We start from the raw sequence: 16,263 nt of genomic DNA, 5'->3' as shown, positions 1-16,263 counted from the left end.
GCGTTATATATAGTCCGGAGAATAGATGTGAGGCTGGCCGGGGAACTTGCTAGAGCCAGTCACGACCGCTTCAAACAAGGATGGATTGGGATCAGATCACACACGCACAGACGGCCATTCTTTTCTTTTTTCCGGATGTTATGCGCATCACGTACACGATTGTGTTTCTTTTGGGCGGCAATAATCTAGGTCACGGGATTGGTTTCATTTGGATGGGAATGATCAGTGTAGTAGTTGTTGTACGCTTTTGCTTTTTTTTTATTACCAAATTCGCAATTATATCTTTTTGTATGTCCAAGAAACAATAAAAGCGACTTCAAATATTTTTGTTTGGCATTGTTTCTTTTTTGTTTCTTTAACATTCACTTCAAGCTAGTCTTTCAAAATCAAAACCCTAAAGTTTGGCAGAAAATCATTCCATGACGAGTTACGTGACCACGGTACTCAGAGTACGAGGTTTTATAAGCTAGAAGGTGGAAGGCTCGACCAAAAGAGGATGACAATGAAGAGAAGCCCCTTACAATTGATGCCACTCGACACGGGCGCTACCATTTATGAACATTTTACCAAACTAATTCACCAATTTTGCGCCGTAAAGCTACATGTTTCATTATTTGCATTTTATTTCTAGAAACACTAAGTAATTTAAATTGCGGCTAAACTTTTCATTGGAACTTAATTGTCTTCTTCATTTGTTTTCCTATGTTGGAACTTCTTTAATTTTGGAAAAGGGACAGTCAAGCTTCCATTCGATTAGATAGAAAACAATGTTAATTACAAGCCGAGATAGCTAGGCTCTATGTGCCGCTAGTGCTGAGTTAAGAACGATAAAAAACCTAAGGTACCGGTGCTACATCTCTAGGGTAATGTGTGTACGCAAATGCGCACCGGTCAATATCCTCCTTCACCAACTTAATTAAACCCTAAACCATAAAAAGTTTCACCAACAGAATAAGTGATCCGGCTATTTTCCGATGTCAATATCCACCTAAAAGAATACATTACTCCGATATCGAAAATGAGCCACGTGAGAAACATAAACAAGTTTGGACAAACAAAATGTTCAAATAAATTTCCACACTTCTTTGTTAGCTAATTGGTCGATGCTCGAATTCGATGCGGTATTGGTGCTAGGAGGTTTGATTATCAAGAGAACCATCGAACTTGTCTTTGAATTTAATTAAGAAATGTAAGTTAAGTGAAGCAAGTGGTTATGTAGTACTACTGGCTAGGGAGTTCCAATGTAAAATTTTCCGGTAATCGTACGGTTAACCGAACCATAATAATATAGGTAGCTACTCCTAGATAGTGCTCGGTCATATTCACGCCACGAGTCATCATCTCTCACTCAATCATGTGAGTACCTACTACTGTTCCATACGGATGAATAGAGATAAGCTTTTAAAAAAAGTAACTTTATGGATGATTAGAGATGCTTGCGACATAACTAAACCAAGAACCGCACACAAGACTAATTAGTAGAGAACACGAAGCAAGCAGAGATTAACTAAAAAAGGGATAAGAATGTTTGATTAGAGATGGATAACCTAAAACTAAAACCAAAATAATCACACCAAGATTAAACATGGAGCTGGTACAAGCTGTTCGTGTCCTCGAGATCGACAGAGGGACGTAGACGTTTCGGCTGCTCCGGCCGCCCAGCGGTGCTCGGATGATAGGGCGGGCCTCCTGGCCATTAGGATCCCGCCACGTGGAGAAACCATTGGCGGAGGAGCGTGGTGCGGCGCCGACCAGTGACGTCGCCGGACGTCCATGGCCGCTTCCGGCCCGGCGGTCTCCAGCTTTTTCCTTTGTTTTTTCACTCATTCTCTCGTGTGCTGACAAGTGACCTGGTCGATGAGGACGGAGTGGTTGCGTTGCGCTGCATGCTTCGGCGGCGTAGATATATTGCTAGATTCTCCTATTAGTTGTGTGGTTCCAATTTTTCTAGCTAATGACGGTGCTAGATTACTGGCGACGGCGACCTTGGCCGGAATCTTTCTTCGTGATTAGTTGATGGATGTGTCTGCATGTCAGCTAGGCCTAGGCCACGAACAATAATTGGTTGGGTGTGCCGCAAATATATGCGAGCCACAGAAGGTAGAAGGTGGAGAGCGACGGCTTGCTCTGGAACCATCATGCTCTGTCCGCTTCTCTTCTCGATATGCGCCGCAGCTAGACGAAGGACCAAAGCATAGTGCTGATCTGCATTGTTGCTTCTTGAACTCTCTCATGTCGAGGGAATCTTTCTTCAGAAAAGGGCAGGCAGCGGCTCCTCTCAAATCTCGCTACCGATATCCCTTTGCTTGTTTGACACCTGCGTGCTCGTGTGGTTTCGGAGAAATTCGATCGTGATGCTTGTACGGGCGGAATTACGGCCACAAGAGATAGGGGATTAATTGAACGTTTTTTTTTTTTTTGCGACAAACGCCGATTATAACTGAGTTAGACATGCACATACTCGCGAATATCACCGTGGCAGCGTGGGAGGACATCTGCTCAGAAATAGAGTCACTAGACGTTGAGGTTGATGGAGTAAACAAGAATGACATGTGCTACTGAAAGGCTATACAGTGAGAAACAAGTGAAATCAGACAGCATGCTCCACGCCCGATGTAACAACCCAAAAATTTCAAAAGAAATAAAATGAATTTCCCTATTTCCAAATTTTGGAACCAACAAAAACTTTTCTTAAATTAAATTTGATACATAGTGATCTTGCTTAATTCTTGTGCAATTGCTATGTTTGCTTGTTAAAGTATTTTGAAATGATCTTAAACCCTAAATATCACCCCTCTTTTCACCACCCAAGTTAAAATAAAATAAAAGGAAATTAAATAAGAAAAAGGGCATATGTGCCTATGGCTATTTTTGTAAATCTTTACCCTAGGCCTTTCTACTTTGATTAGAGGTTTGGAAAACCTTCATACAACTTACCTAGTACTTATCAAACCAAATCCAAGTTGAAACCAAAGATTTTAAAAAGAAAATAAAAATGCCATAGAGGCATATGAGAGCAAATAACAAATTTGTGAATTTGAGGATCTTGACCCTAAGACTTGTTGTGAATGGTTGGATCACTCCTCTATACCATTTCAACACTCAACAACATCAATTGGGTCAAGCCAAGTCAAATTAAAAATCAAATGCAACATATGCATAGAGGCATATGTGACACATAGCCATTTTACCCAAATCTTGTTCTATGCTATTGTACCTTGCCCAAATGGTGTGAAACCCTCTATAAACCTAATCTCACACTAATTTGACCCTAACCCATGCCCAAGTAAAGCAAGGGAAACAAAATAGAAGAATAAGGAAAATTGGATATCACCTCTTATGTGTTTATGGCCATTTTTGCAAATCTTTGAGCTAGACCTTTTGGAATGGTTTCAATGGTTTGGAAAGGTTTCTAAACCAATAAGAATCACTTTGGACTCAAGAAAAATAAAATCAATTAGAGAGAAATGAAATAGTGAGAAAATTTCATTTTCACTCACATAAACTTTAGCCAATTTTGCAAATCTTCAACCAAGGCCACCATGGCTTGTGCCATTGTTTGTAAAACACTTATATATCAATAACACACCCTTTTGAATCAAATAAACCAGAATCAAATCAAAGAAAAATGCAAATTCTAACTTACATATGATAATGGTCATGTGACCATTTTATAACATCTTCACCACTTTGCACCCCTGGTTTTGACTTTTCTTAAACTAACCTTGGTCAACACTTTCCACCTCATCCAAGACCATGTCAAGATGAACCACTTTGTTGTTGACCACCAGTGCTGACTTTGACCAGGTTGACCAGAATAGATGAGACAAGTGGAGACATTGAAATAAAGAGAAGATCAACCCCCATTTTGAAAACTTGCAAACCTTCACCAAATTGACCACCAGCACCATTCTACCTCTCTGAATATATGAATGAGATCCACCAAAAATATTTCCAAAATTCAACAAAATTTCTCTTGCGGCCATTATCACAAACACCTTGCAGGCAACATTTGGACAATGCAACACATGCTTTTACACACTGGATTTTTGCCTAAACCCCTTTTGATCCTTGATCATTGTTGCTCCTGTACCTCCTCTGCATCAAGCCCTACCCTTTTGCACTGATTAAAGTGAAGAGATGATCACCTTTGTGCCATGCCAAGTACCATGCCGACCCTCATGCCACTCATCGTCCCCCTCCCTCTCTACTCACTTTCCCCATGTCCACGAGCTCGCCTACACTCTACCACGCCTGCCAGTACCCTCCACAACCAGAGAAACTCACGGCATTGGCCAGCCCAGACGTGCCAAGACCGCGCCCAGAACGCCCAGTACATTGCCAGAGCACGCACGGGCACAGCCCTGGACGCGCCAGAGCACGCCTCGTGTCGTCGCCTCTGTCCTCCCCTCGCTTTCTCCCTTTGCACACGCGATCATCACGGCATCAGCTACACCGTAGACACGTTCATTGGCCTGCGGAGGACCCATCGTCGTCGCCATGATCAAACCTTGGCCGCCAGTACCGTGGCATGATGAGCATACGCTCGAGCGATTCCATCGTCCCATTGCTGCTCCAGCTACTCCTTGAGCATCGCCTAGGCGTCGCCTACCTCCTGCGCTCCCTATCTTGCCCTTTCGCGCCTCAGAACGCCGTCGCCATCGTCGACCTTGCCCGCACCTCACGGCCACCTCTCAACCCTATAAAAGGAGCATGCCCCTGGACAAGTTCCTCACACCCTCGCACTCCCCTCTCCCTCCTGACCCTCCTCGACATCTCTCTGCTCCACATTGTCCACTCCGCCGCCGCAATTTAGCCGGAGACCGCCGCCACAGTAGCTCAACGCCAGAGAAGATTCCGTCCACCTCAAGCACTCCCCCGACCACCGCTGACTTCGCCGTCGACTCCTCGTTCGTCTGCGACCCTCCTCGATCCTCGCCGGAGCCCCAGATCGCCGCCGACCCCGCCCGCGTCTGCTTCTCGCCATCGATGACGACGATGCTCGACCGTCGATCGTCCATCTAATCCAACCGCTCTCAGTAACAGGTACCGATTCGGTGTTTAAGAGTCACTGACGCGCAGGCCCCACTTTGTCAGACGGCCCGCGGCGTGGGCAGCGCTAGTTGGGCCATCCCAGCTCGTCTCCCCTCGTCCTGGCCCATTCTGTTTCCCGTGCTGGCCCTTTTATTTGAATGTGGTTATTTCTTTAAGTTTGAAATTCAATACTGGCCTTTGCTAGAATTTAAATAGTTTCAAATATGCAAGTCCAAAATTGGTGATTCAAAATGCTACAGAATCCATGTGAAAAGATCTAACTAACCCCACTGGTTTCAACCTCATAGCTTGTGTAGATTTTGAATAGCAAAAATAACAAGTCAGATACTTTTCAGTTTTCAGATAAATGTTAAAAATCAACCCTTTTGAATTTTGAGGTGATTCCACTTCTCATAATTCACATTTCACAAACTCTAATTTACTATGCAAAAATATGATATGGGTTCTGTACATGATCATGGGCTAGAAGCAAAATATTGGCTATGTAGTCAATAACTAGCCCATTTAAACTATACCAAATTTTAGGATTTTAAATCAATGAGGTGTAGAACCTCATTTAAATCATTTCCCCAAGTGTTATGAAGTAATATGATGACCTCTATTGCATGGGCTCATACTTGCTCACTTGTGGAACTTAAATCAAAATAGTATTTAAATTACAATGGTTATTTAAATCACATGAGATGATGAATCTCATTTAAATCACTTTTCTCAAATGATAAGTGTGAAATGTTGACCTGGGTCAACATATGATCATACATGGTTATTTGAAAAGATTAAATCTTAAGAAGATTCAAGGAGAGGAAATTATTTCTCAAAAGAACCAAATAGAAACCCTAATCCATATTTCAATGAGAGGAAATTATTTTCCTAATACTAAGTAGGAAACCCTAGCATAATTTTTGATAAATGTTAATTAGTGATGCTAGATCATTTGTGTGAGCCATTAAGGCTAGTTAAGTTTACTTAAGTGTTGTTTGGTGATTGAATCCTCGTATTCGTTTTTAGACGCTAGTACCGGAGACTATCAAGAGGAGGAGGTATTCTACCAAGAGAAGGGAGAAGAGAACTTTGAGCACTACCCCAATCAAGGCAAGCTATTACCAATGCAAGATAGATTAGTGCAAAGCTCTACAAGAGCAAGGCACCATTACTTTTTACTTTATGCTTAATACTCCTATCCCAAGTTTTTACCTTACAAGCGTTACTAAATTTTGTTTATCAAAGTACTTTTTGATTCATGATTCACTTAGTTTAGTTAGGGAGTAGTACAAGAGCATCAAACTTAGCCTAGAGCAATACAAGTTGATTAGCACCCCTCATGACTAGTTGCTAGTGCTAAACTGAAATTGACTAATCTAGATGGGAACTTGTGAAAAACCAATGACTTTGAAAGTATTCAAATCTAAAAAATTGTTCTAATAAAAAAATAGTCACATCTGAAAAAAGCTCAACTAGAAAAAAATTAAAACCAAGAAAACCAAAAGTAAAACAATGTCCAATAAAATACAGACAAAATAGTAAAAATACAAAAGAAATTGAAGAAGAAAAAGAACATGAAAAAGCCAGACAGAGAAAGAAAACTGGAAGGAAACTACCCTCCTCGTAAATGAGCCAGGCCCATGTACACCCGCTGCAGGCGGCACCTATCAAGAATAGGATCCGCCTACATAGGTCGAAACGGGAGCGCCTATTGGCCGCCTTAAGCGGAGCGGAAGATTGTCTCCGCTCAGGCCGACTCGATCGATAGGCACCTGTGGGCTCGACATTTAAGCCTTTCCTTTCTTTTTTCGTTCAGTTCAGATTTCTAGATCTGAACAAATTTAAAACGGGAAAAAAATAAAAATCGAACAAATTTAAAACCAAACAATTTTAAAAACAAATAATTTTATATCGAACAAAATTCATATTTGAACAAATTTTCAATTCGAACAAATTTCAAATTTTATTTTTTTATAATATGAACAATTTTTAAATCAGAAAAAAACTGAACAAATTTCGAAATCAGTAGAACCAACGCAGCAAAAACCAAAAAGAAACCATCCAGAACAGAAAAAACCTGAGAAACCCCAAAAAAACCAGAAAACAAAAGAAAAAAAACCTTACGAGCTAGACGCTAATGGGCGGGCCCACCCATCCGTTGCTTGAGCGGGAGCGATTCGCTCCCGCAGTGAGCGGTGAATAGGGATTGCCGGTCGAAACAGAAGCCTGCTTGACAGGGATCGCTTGATTCTTTTTCTTAGTGGGCTCGGCCTAGAGATCGAGAAGGACTGCCTCTTCTCCTGCATATTCGTCCTTAGTTGTTAATTAAGCCCATGACCCATGACGTGATGAGTATGGGAGAAGCAAAAAAAAAATCGGTTTTCTTGGCAACTATTTGAAGTCTTTTGGGCTTTTTCCTGTTCGTACATTAAATTTTGTTTAGCTCTCCGACTATCGGCCGGCCGGACCTAGCGTCGAACGTGTGCACACCTGCGGCTGTGAAGTTTTTTCAACATAATTGTGGTCGTGCACACTAGACAAGTCCAACAACGTATAGTCCCATGACAGTACCGGCCAAGATTTCAAGTGCTGGAGAGTGGCACCTATGGTGATTTCGTCAATTTCAAAACCAACAAATCAATTTATTGGACTCAGTCTCTCGGAGGAGTGTGTGCGCACGCACGTGTGCGTTCATTGGGACGAGTGTATGTATGAACTTGTGAGCGACTATGTCTATTATGTTTTGCAAAAAAAAAAAAATTGAGAAAACAAATGGTGTTCTTCCTTTTAATACCTAAATCGGCTTAGTCCATAGATTTTAATTATGTGACCATATTTAAACATTGTGAGATTGAGTCTAGTTTATGTTTTGATTCTCTTAAAAATAAATAAATTGCGGAAAGTATTGTCGGTGACATTTTCGTCCAGGCATGCAGCTGAGCCCAACAGAGGAGAGGCGCACCCAACTGTTGAAATTGATGACCGCCCGCTCGTTGTTCCCCGCTCGCCTCCACATACCTCGGTAGCTGCCGACGGCCGTGGCAAGAATAAGTGGCGTGGCTTTGTCGTGTGCTTGCGGGCTTTACACGCAGCAAAGGTTTGAACATTGTCATGCGTTTCCTGAAGACGACGGCGGTCGGCAAAGTGGCACACGTGTGGCACTATCCATGATTGCCCGTGAACAACATTGGCCATGACTTCCCTAGAGTTACACAGGGCAAAGAAAAGCTCCGTCAAACAAACGGTAACCGTGAAGTCACTTTTGTTCGCCGTGTAAAAGAATATTACACACGGCAAAACCTTTGCCATGTTTTGGGTAAAAAACACACGGCAAAGGGCATTTATCGTTACGATCGGTGCCATGTTGTTTGCTCACACTGCAAATCACTATTCTCCGGTAGTGTTGGGGAGTGAAAATAGTAAAGGTTTGGGAAGGGAAATGCGTGGCAAGAGATAGCAAAACTCTAGGCCGCGCGCGAGCAGTACAAATCGTACGAGCGAGCAAGGCAGTAGTACATCGCCTTGTCTTGCCCAGCCGACGTCGGTGGATATACCTCTCTCACGCGTTTAACCCTAATACGCCTGCAGGCTGGCCCCTGCTGTGGGGTTGACCGGTGATCAGTAATTCCGCCTTCCTTGTTTACTCATGCATGCATGCTGTACTCCATATGGAAACACGTACTGCGAAAGGAAGCTTCTGCCCCTCCGCGCGCCTCCGGCCGCGCTATATATCCGGTCCAGCTTCTCTTCTCCATCATCTTCCTCCTCTGCGACACACACGTACCTGAGATACATAGATAGATCAGAAAGGCCGGGGAGATCGACGGTCGATCGAGCAGGAAGATCGGTAATGGCGATGGAGCCGCTGCCGCTCGGGTTCAGAGACTTCTCCATCACAATGGACGCGTCTCTCCCCTCCCTCTGGCCGCTCGCCCAGGATGATGCCCCCCATTGCTACCAACACATGGAGGTCAGTTTCATTTGCCCTCTTTCTTTGCACCATTAACTGACATTGTCATGTGTTTCTCGTCCAGCTCTCGCCCTTGACCAATACCTTCTTGCTCTACCATGAATAGCAGAGCGTGGAGGAGCTGCAGCAGAAGCTAGCTGCCGCGACTGCGGAGCTGCAGCTGGCGACGGAGGGGGTGCGACTCAAGGATCAGAACATCGCCGCGCTCATGCAGCTCATCCGCCGCACCGCGCAGGAGCGCGACCTTCTCCAAGAGCAGCACCACTTACTGCTGGCCGGCGAGCTGACGGCGGCGACGTCAAGCAATAGCAGCATCGACTCGGACCCGGCGGGCGACGATCGTTCCACCTTGTTCAAGCTGCCAAGCTCTCCCGAAGCAGCAGTTGTCGACCGCCCCTCAGCCTTGTTCAAGCCATCCTCTGTGGAGAATGCGAGCGCTGCTGCTGCGGCGGCAGCGGCGGGGCAGCTTGAGCTGCTGTCGGCCCAGAGGCCTTTGCCGCACAAGGGGCGGCTGCTGCAGGCGGTGATGGAGACTGGGCCTCTGCTGCAGAACCTGCTCGTGGCAGGGCCGCTGCCGCGCTGGCGCAACCCGCCGCCGGTGCAAGTCTCGCTGACCAACGCCATGATATCGGCGCCGTCAGGCTCCGGTGTGGAGCTTCTCACAGCGCCGACGGGAAGCTAGCCAGTTTGTTGTTTGTAGTATGACTGTATGAGACACGCGGTCTCGCACATATCCAGTGTGTATGTGCGTGTTTTTGTGTATACATATCTCTAGTCTGTTTTAGGCTTTCCGTGTATTTTGCCCACTCTGCAAATAAGTGATTTCGGGTAGTGTACGTCCCTCGCGTGCAGCTGACTGGTGGGCCTTGCAGAGCGTCGGCAGCGGCATGCATCCTTTCCTTTTGAGACTAAAGGAAAAATGATTTCCTTTTGAGAAGAAAATAAACGACATTTCATTGGACTTATACTCAATAGTTTTTTTGAATGTTTTTATGGCAATATCTTACATTATTTGTTGGGGTGTCCTTGTCAACATTGTTGCAATGAGTCTTACTACATCTGTGTCGATATTTCAAATTAAGTTCCTCGACGGAGTCCGGCGTGGTCTTATGTAGAAAACCTATGATAAAGGATTGGTCATTTACTCGAGTCCAAGTCCAAACATGAAGACTCCTTGAAGCCAACTCCAAACTTCGTCTCTTCCACAATGGTGGTCCAAGTCGTGCGAGACATCTAGAACTTAAGGGTATAGCTTAACGAATGGTTCTTGGAGCTATGATGCCCTCGTTTTGTTTTGATTCAAGTGAGGGTGAATGAAGTTCATGCCTCTGGGTCGTGCTCCTTTTACTGGCTTGAGCAGGTTGGTAAAATATAAAGGTTACTTGTAGCTAGTGATAAATATGAGGATACATTGGTAAACATAGTTCACCTAGCTAATCGGGAGAGGATGAGTCCATAGTGATATGTTGGTAATCATAGCTCCCTCTTCATCTTTCAAGGCGCGCCACTTTTCTCTTTGGCTTCTTCTTTCTTTGGAGCCATATTGTCTTGGGCCTCTCTTTGACTGTCTTAGTAGTCCAAAACTCCCAAGTATTAACCAGAGTACTTGTAACATATACATTTGAAACTTCTGAACATTTTTCTGAACCTCGTAGCAATAACTTTCAGTTGAGGAACTAAGAAAAAGCAACAATTATCACTTATCAGTGTCGTTCCTTTTGGTACATTCAGTTTTTTTTTTGTGTGATTGATCTACCGACTGCCGGCCGGCGGGGTGGACTAGTGCAGAACGTGTGCACACCTGCGCTGCGGCTGGCTAGCTGTGTGGTACAGTACGTGCGTGAATTTTTTTTCAACATAATAATTGTACGCACGTACGTGCACAGTGCGGACACGATGCTAGTAGCAGCAAGTTTGCTGTTTGTTTCAGACACGATCGTGAGCCGACATGCATATCCAGTGCGGCGCCCAAATCTGCGTGTCCTGTCCATGCATGGATCGACGCATAATTCACGCGAAACAAGTCGAACAACAGAGTACGTGGCCATGTCGTTGCACGTAGGCAGGCGCGCGCAGTCAAACGACGAACGCACGCAGGCCCAGCCTCGTGCATGAGTTTGACATGTGGGTCCGCCACAGGCCAGCATGTATGAATGTGCCATGTACGCGCGCCCTGCATTGTGGTTCCATTTCGTTCCCATTGTGGCGCCCAAGATGTTGTCGACGAGGAGGTCGCGCACAGTCTCTCGGATGTAGGGGGCCCTGGGGAAGTTCTCGAACTTGATCTTGAGGAGGTGCTCAAGGTTGTGCGGGTCTGCGGTGACCACATATGCATAGTGAGCGTTGTTGGCGCAGCGAGTGGATCAATATGAAGATAGACACACGGCCACGAACACCTCAATGGTCTGCACCTCCGGGAGCAGGCCGGGAGGCCGTGGGACACGAGAAACATGACAAAGGTTGATGTGAGACACAAAAGCAAATGCACATGAACGCCTTCAGTTTTATAGTAGAGGCACAAAACACAAATGAACACCTTACTATACCATCAAAACAAAAACTTACAATGCGAGAGTAGTGTGAAACGGAGAGGTGAAGCTACTCCACAAATTTAAAACTATGGACCGAGTGCAATGAATTTAACAAAATTGGGTAAAAACGCTTTAAACATGAACACGAAATTGAAAATTATAGCAAACAAAACTCTAAGCAATAGTCACAATGAAATCACCTCATCAACATACATATTATTTTTATATATAAAAGTGATTTGAAGCGCACCACAACGGGGCGTGGACCAGGCAACCAATCGAATCCATCTTTTTTTTTCCCCTGGAGCCTGTTTTCATTTGATGTGGGCTACCAGTCATATGCCCTTGGAGACTAGTCATATGCCCTTGGAGACTGAGGTGAGGGCCTAAGGAGACATGTTTTTTTTTATATGGGGCCCAAGGACAAGGAGACATGAAAGGGAAAAGAAAGAGGGAAAGAGATCAGCTCCTCCCCTACCAGCATCTTCCCTTCTTTAATTTCCGCGTGCAAATGAATTGGGATATATGCAATGCATGCACGCCAGCCTCATCCTCCTCTATCAATCGGCTGCACAAATGGTAGGTGTATTATTGCACATTCCATATATATTTACATTCCCTTTTTTCACGCATATATTAGACGGAAACTTGGAAACTTGGAAACAAGGAAGGAAATCCCTGTGCATTTACCTTTGGCTCGGCAGCATATATCTCTCTGCCCGCCAGCACCGTGCTAAGCTTTTCCCTTGGCCATCTATCTATCTACTCCTTGGCCACGACGCAACACCCTACCGCAGATCGTCATCACAGGTTAAGGGAGAAGAGCAGAGCAGACGAGCAATGGCGATGGAACCGCTGCCGCTGGGGTTTGGAGACTTCTCAATCACCATGGACGCATCTCTCGCCTCCCTTTGGCCGCCGCCTCCGCCGCAGGATCTCCATTCTTACCAGGTTATTGTTCACCACCGTCTTGTTTCTTTCGCACCTGCGTTCTCCATACGGGTTACATGAACGCACGCGCTCCGTTGGTTCACTTCCTTTGCAGCTAGCGGGCAAGCCCGTCCTACTCCTCCTTGGTTTTCTCTCTCAGGTCATGCATGCGTTGCGCCTGGTTATTTTCGTCTCTGCCAAGTTAGTTCATCTTCTCCACTTTCTTCAACTTTTTTTCTTTTTTGCTTCATGTGTTGTTGTGCCATGGCAGAGCGTGGAGGAGGTGAAGCAGAGGCTAGCCGCGGCGACGGCGGAGCTGCAGGCGGCTAGGGAGGAGGAGCGCCACAAGGAGCAGAACATGAAAGCGCTGGCCGACCTCATCCGCCGCTCGGCCCAGGAGCGCGACCTGGTCCGAGAGCAGCACCAGCTACTGCTCGCCCGTGAGCTGGAAGCCGCGATGTCAAGCAGCATCGACTCAGGCCGGAGCCCTCTGGCGTCATCATCCCCGGTGGGCTCGGCCTTGGTCGTGCCATCCATGGTGCCTCAAGCTGCAGCCATCAACGAGCATCCAAGCGCTGCAGCACCGGCGCAGCTGGCGACCAAGATGCCGGTTGCCCTCGGTAATTCCCACTCAGCCCAGCCATCCTCTGTGGGTCACGCTGCGGCCATGGTGAATAGGAGAGGTGCAGTGGCGGCGCAGCTTGACCTGCTGGCGGCCAAGAGGCCGCTGCCGCCGAGGGGTCGCCTTGTGCAAGCGGTGATGGAGGCCGGGCCTCTGCTGCAGAACCTGATGGTGGCAGGGCCGCTGCCGAGGTGGCGCAACCCGCCGCAGGTGCAAGCGCTGACCAACGCCATGATATCAGCACCCTCAGGCTCTGGAGCTTCGATGGGTTCGCCATGGTCAACCCATTAGCTTCTCACATCCGTCCTCAATGTTTTCTGTTTGCTGGTGCTATTGTAAGGTTACATTCTCTACCGTTGATGCTATTGTAAACTGGTGTGCTTTCAGACTAGCTGAGGTGACTGCTATTACCGACGTTCTCAACACAAGCAAATGTCACCTAATTTTCTGTGATTTTCATTTCAAACTGAATACTCTGTATTCAATGTACATGCTTCCAGTTCCGGCCGGGCATATAAAGGAACGAGAAATGGCTCCAACCACAGCAACGAGATACAAAGAGAAAGAAAAAAAATTAAAGGCTTGAAATTGTCCTGAACCATGATCATGAATATAAGTATTGCGAGAATGTTACAGAGACAAACCTAAAGCCTCACATATCTCCCCAACAGTGATGGTATTGCCTGTGTCGGTATAATGAGTACATAAATCATGAAAAAACTCGATAGAAGATAACAATAGAGTACGTATATGAATTTACATCAAAGTATCACCAGGCAAGGGTGCTTTCTCCATATACGAACACTTTGTTTTCTACATCCCTGATCCATTGGCATACGCGATTGCATGTCTTGATAGCTTGTGTCTGCAAAAATACATGTACCCAAAGTAAGATTTACTGGGTGCATTAATCCCATCCCTAAACTGAATGTAGCAGGTAGCAAGACACCAACCTTGTCAGCCAGTGGGTGAAAGGCCGCATACAGCTCAAAATCTTGGGTTATCCAGCAAAATAACACTGCAACGGAAGGGCAATTATGTAAATAGTAAACTTATCACATTCATGAATATCATGACCCTAAAGCTAGCAAATTCAAGAACCTAATAACGAGGGCAGTCCTAGTAGCACACTAATGCCACAGAACCACTACTGCAGCGAGTGACTTATCTGGTGTATCATAACAGCTAGTAGTTTGCATACACATGGGCACATGAACAGGATGGATGATATTACTACTATTTCTCTGATAGTTGTAGTTCTCTACCTCAGTCCTTTTAGGTGTTTACACAAACTAGTTTCACGGTAATGAACAAAAGAGAAGCACGACAAAAAATATTACCGTATACACTGACATTTAAAATCCTGTCATACAAACAGATAGAGGCACAATCTGCATTGTTTCAGAACGGTGTTCTGTATGCTTGCAGAAGTTGATATCCCACAATTATGTCATTTGGATAAGCTATGTTGGTCTAGGACTCATACAGCAAGCAGAATAAGAAGTTAAAATGGTTTCCCGTTCAACTGTAGTGGCATAGTGCAATCTATATCACATATTTGGGTGAACACATGTGCAACTTAATCAAATATTCAAATAATATATTTGTATCTTTCTGTTAATTCATAGTTTTTGTAGTCTTTTTTCACACTTTTATGAGAACATATCGATATCCCAACAGCATTTATTAGAGGTTAATTGGCTATGAGAGATTCTATGCATAAAAAGCTACACAAAAAAAACTAAATAATCATAATAGCTCACAGAGGGAACTGACTAAAACTATTTCATATGTCAATGTTTTTTAGAACACGACAAATGAGTCGTTGAGCGCTGCTACCCGTGGGCAACTCACCATAATCTTCATCTCGTCTGAATTGAGTCCTGTGGGGGCCAGTTGCCTTATCATGCATTGAAGCATAGAACTTTTGATAAGCCTTGTACAATCTGTAAACAACAGGTTTTGTCTCAAAGATAGTTCACTAATACAGAAATAAATACTGTATGGTCATCAATATACAATACCTCTTCTGTTCCTTTGGACTCCTTATGGGCAACGCAAACTCGGACGATACATACTGGTCAAGATTGACACTTTTGTATATAAAATGCCAAAGTCCAGCTGGTCCACCAATTGCCATTTCAGAAGACTGTGCAGGCGGAGATGTAGGTTGAGAAGAAAGTTCCATTGGGACATCTTCGACACGCAGTACATTCTCATGCAAAGACCTTTGGACTTCAAGAAGGACATTCGATTTCAATAGAACATCCTGAATGCGGGCCCTACACATTGTTCACACAAGAATAATTGTCTCAGTTCCATATATGCGTTAGGAAGAACACACTCAGCATCTTGTAATATTTAAAGCATGTCTTGGACATTTTATTGTAAAGCTCACCTTGAATCTTTTAAGTCATAAAAGGCATCTGATCTCGGAGTAAGAAGAGTCACGTATGTGTTTTCCTGCCATGGAGAAAAGATCAGTTAATCTGATAGAATTTCCCAATGCTAAATAAAGAAGTTAATTTGACTGATACTGCATACAAAACTTCAGTTTCCATCAGGACCGTCAGACATGCATATCATGATGCTCATAACGAAGATATTGTCGAAATGCTGAATTGAGTTTGCATGCACATATTTTACTCACATCAAAGAAATGAACGTAAGCATATAGGAAGGCCATAGAATTGTATCTTGGCAAGCAAATGGGTGAGAAAGACTCCGAAGTCCTGCAATAAACAAATAAAACTTTAAGAAGAGTGGTTCTAGACCAAGGCTTTTCATCTCAGAGAACATAGGGCTCAGTTCTTTTGGCGGCTTCTCCGAAAAGCTGCCCTCCCCCCAGCTTCCTGGAGAAGCCGCCCACAAAATTTAGGGAGGCTTTCGGTGTGTTTTAGGCTTTTCAGTGTCACTAGTGGATAACGGGGCTATAGGCCCGGTTTGTTTGGGTCTTCAGTCCCGGTTTGCAAACCGGGACCAACAAGGCGGGACTAAAGGGTCCCCCTTTTAGTCCCGGTTTAAAGTTGCACCGGGCCCAAAGCCCCCGCCACGTGGTGCGGCGAGGGCGTTCGAGGTGGACGACCTTTGGTCACGGTTCATGGTACGAACCGGGACTGGAGGTTATTTGTTAATTTTTTAATCCATTTTGTTATGTCCAATTATTTTTCGCT

At 44.9% G+C, this 16,263-nt stretch overlaps 1 protein-coding gene across 1 annotated transcript; it reads right to left on the bottom strand.

The window, feature by feature from the left end:
• Positions 1–13,678: 13,678 nt before the first annotated feature.
• LOC124660467 (vacuolar fusion protein MON1 homolog) lies at positions 13,679–15,827 on the bottom strand. Its single transcript, XM_047198281.1, has 7 exons — positions 15,741–15,827; positions 15,489–15,553; positions 15,115–15,372; positions 14,945–15,036; positions 14,044–14,108; positions 13,864–13,955; positions 13,679–13,773 (listed from the first exon to the last, which is right to left on the bottom strand). Exons 1-7 carry the CDS (start codon positions 15,774–15,776, stop codon positions 13,743–13,745), a joined length of 639 nt encoding a protein of 212 aa, XP_047054237.1. The 5' UTR covers positions 15,777–15,827; the 3' UTR covers positions 13,679–13,742.
• Between the last annotated feature and the right edge of the window lie 436 nt (positions 15,828–16,263).

This window comes from Lolium rigidum, chromosome 6, assembly GCF_022539505.1.
Source record: "Lolium rigidum isolate FL_2022 chromosome 6, APGP_CSIRO_Lrig_0.1, whole genome shotgun sequence".
Taxonomy (NCBI): domain Eukaryota; kingdom Viridiplantae; phylum Streptophyta; class Magnoliopsida; order Poales; family Poaceae; genus Lolium; species Lolium rigidum.
The sequence above is the reverse complement of the archived record's forward strand: the minus strand, read 5'-3'. Positions and strand labels throughout refer to the sequence as shown.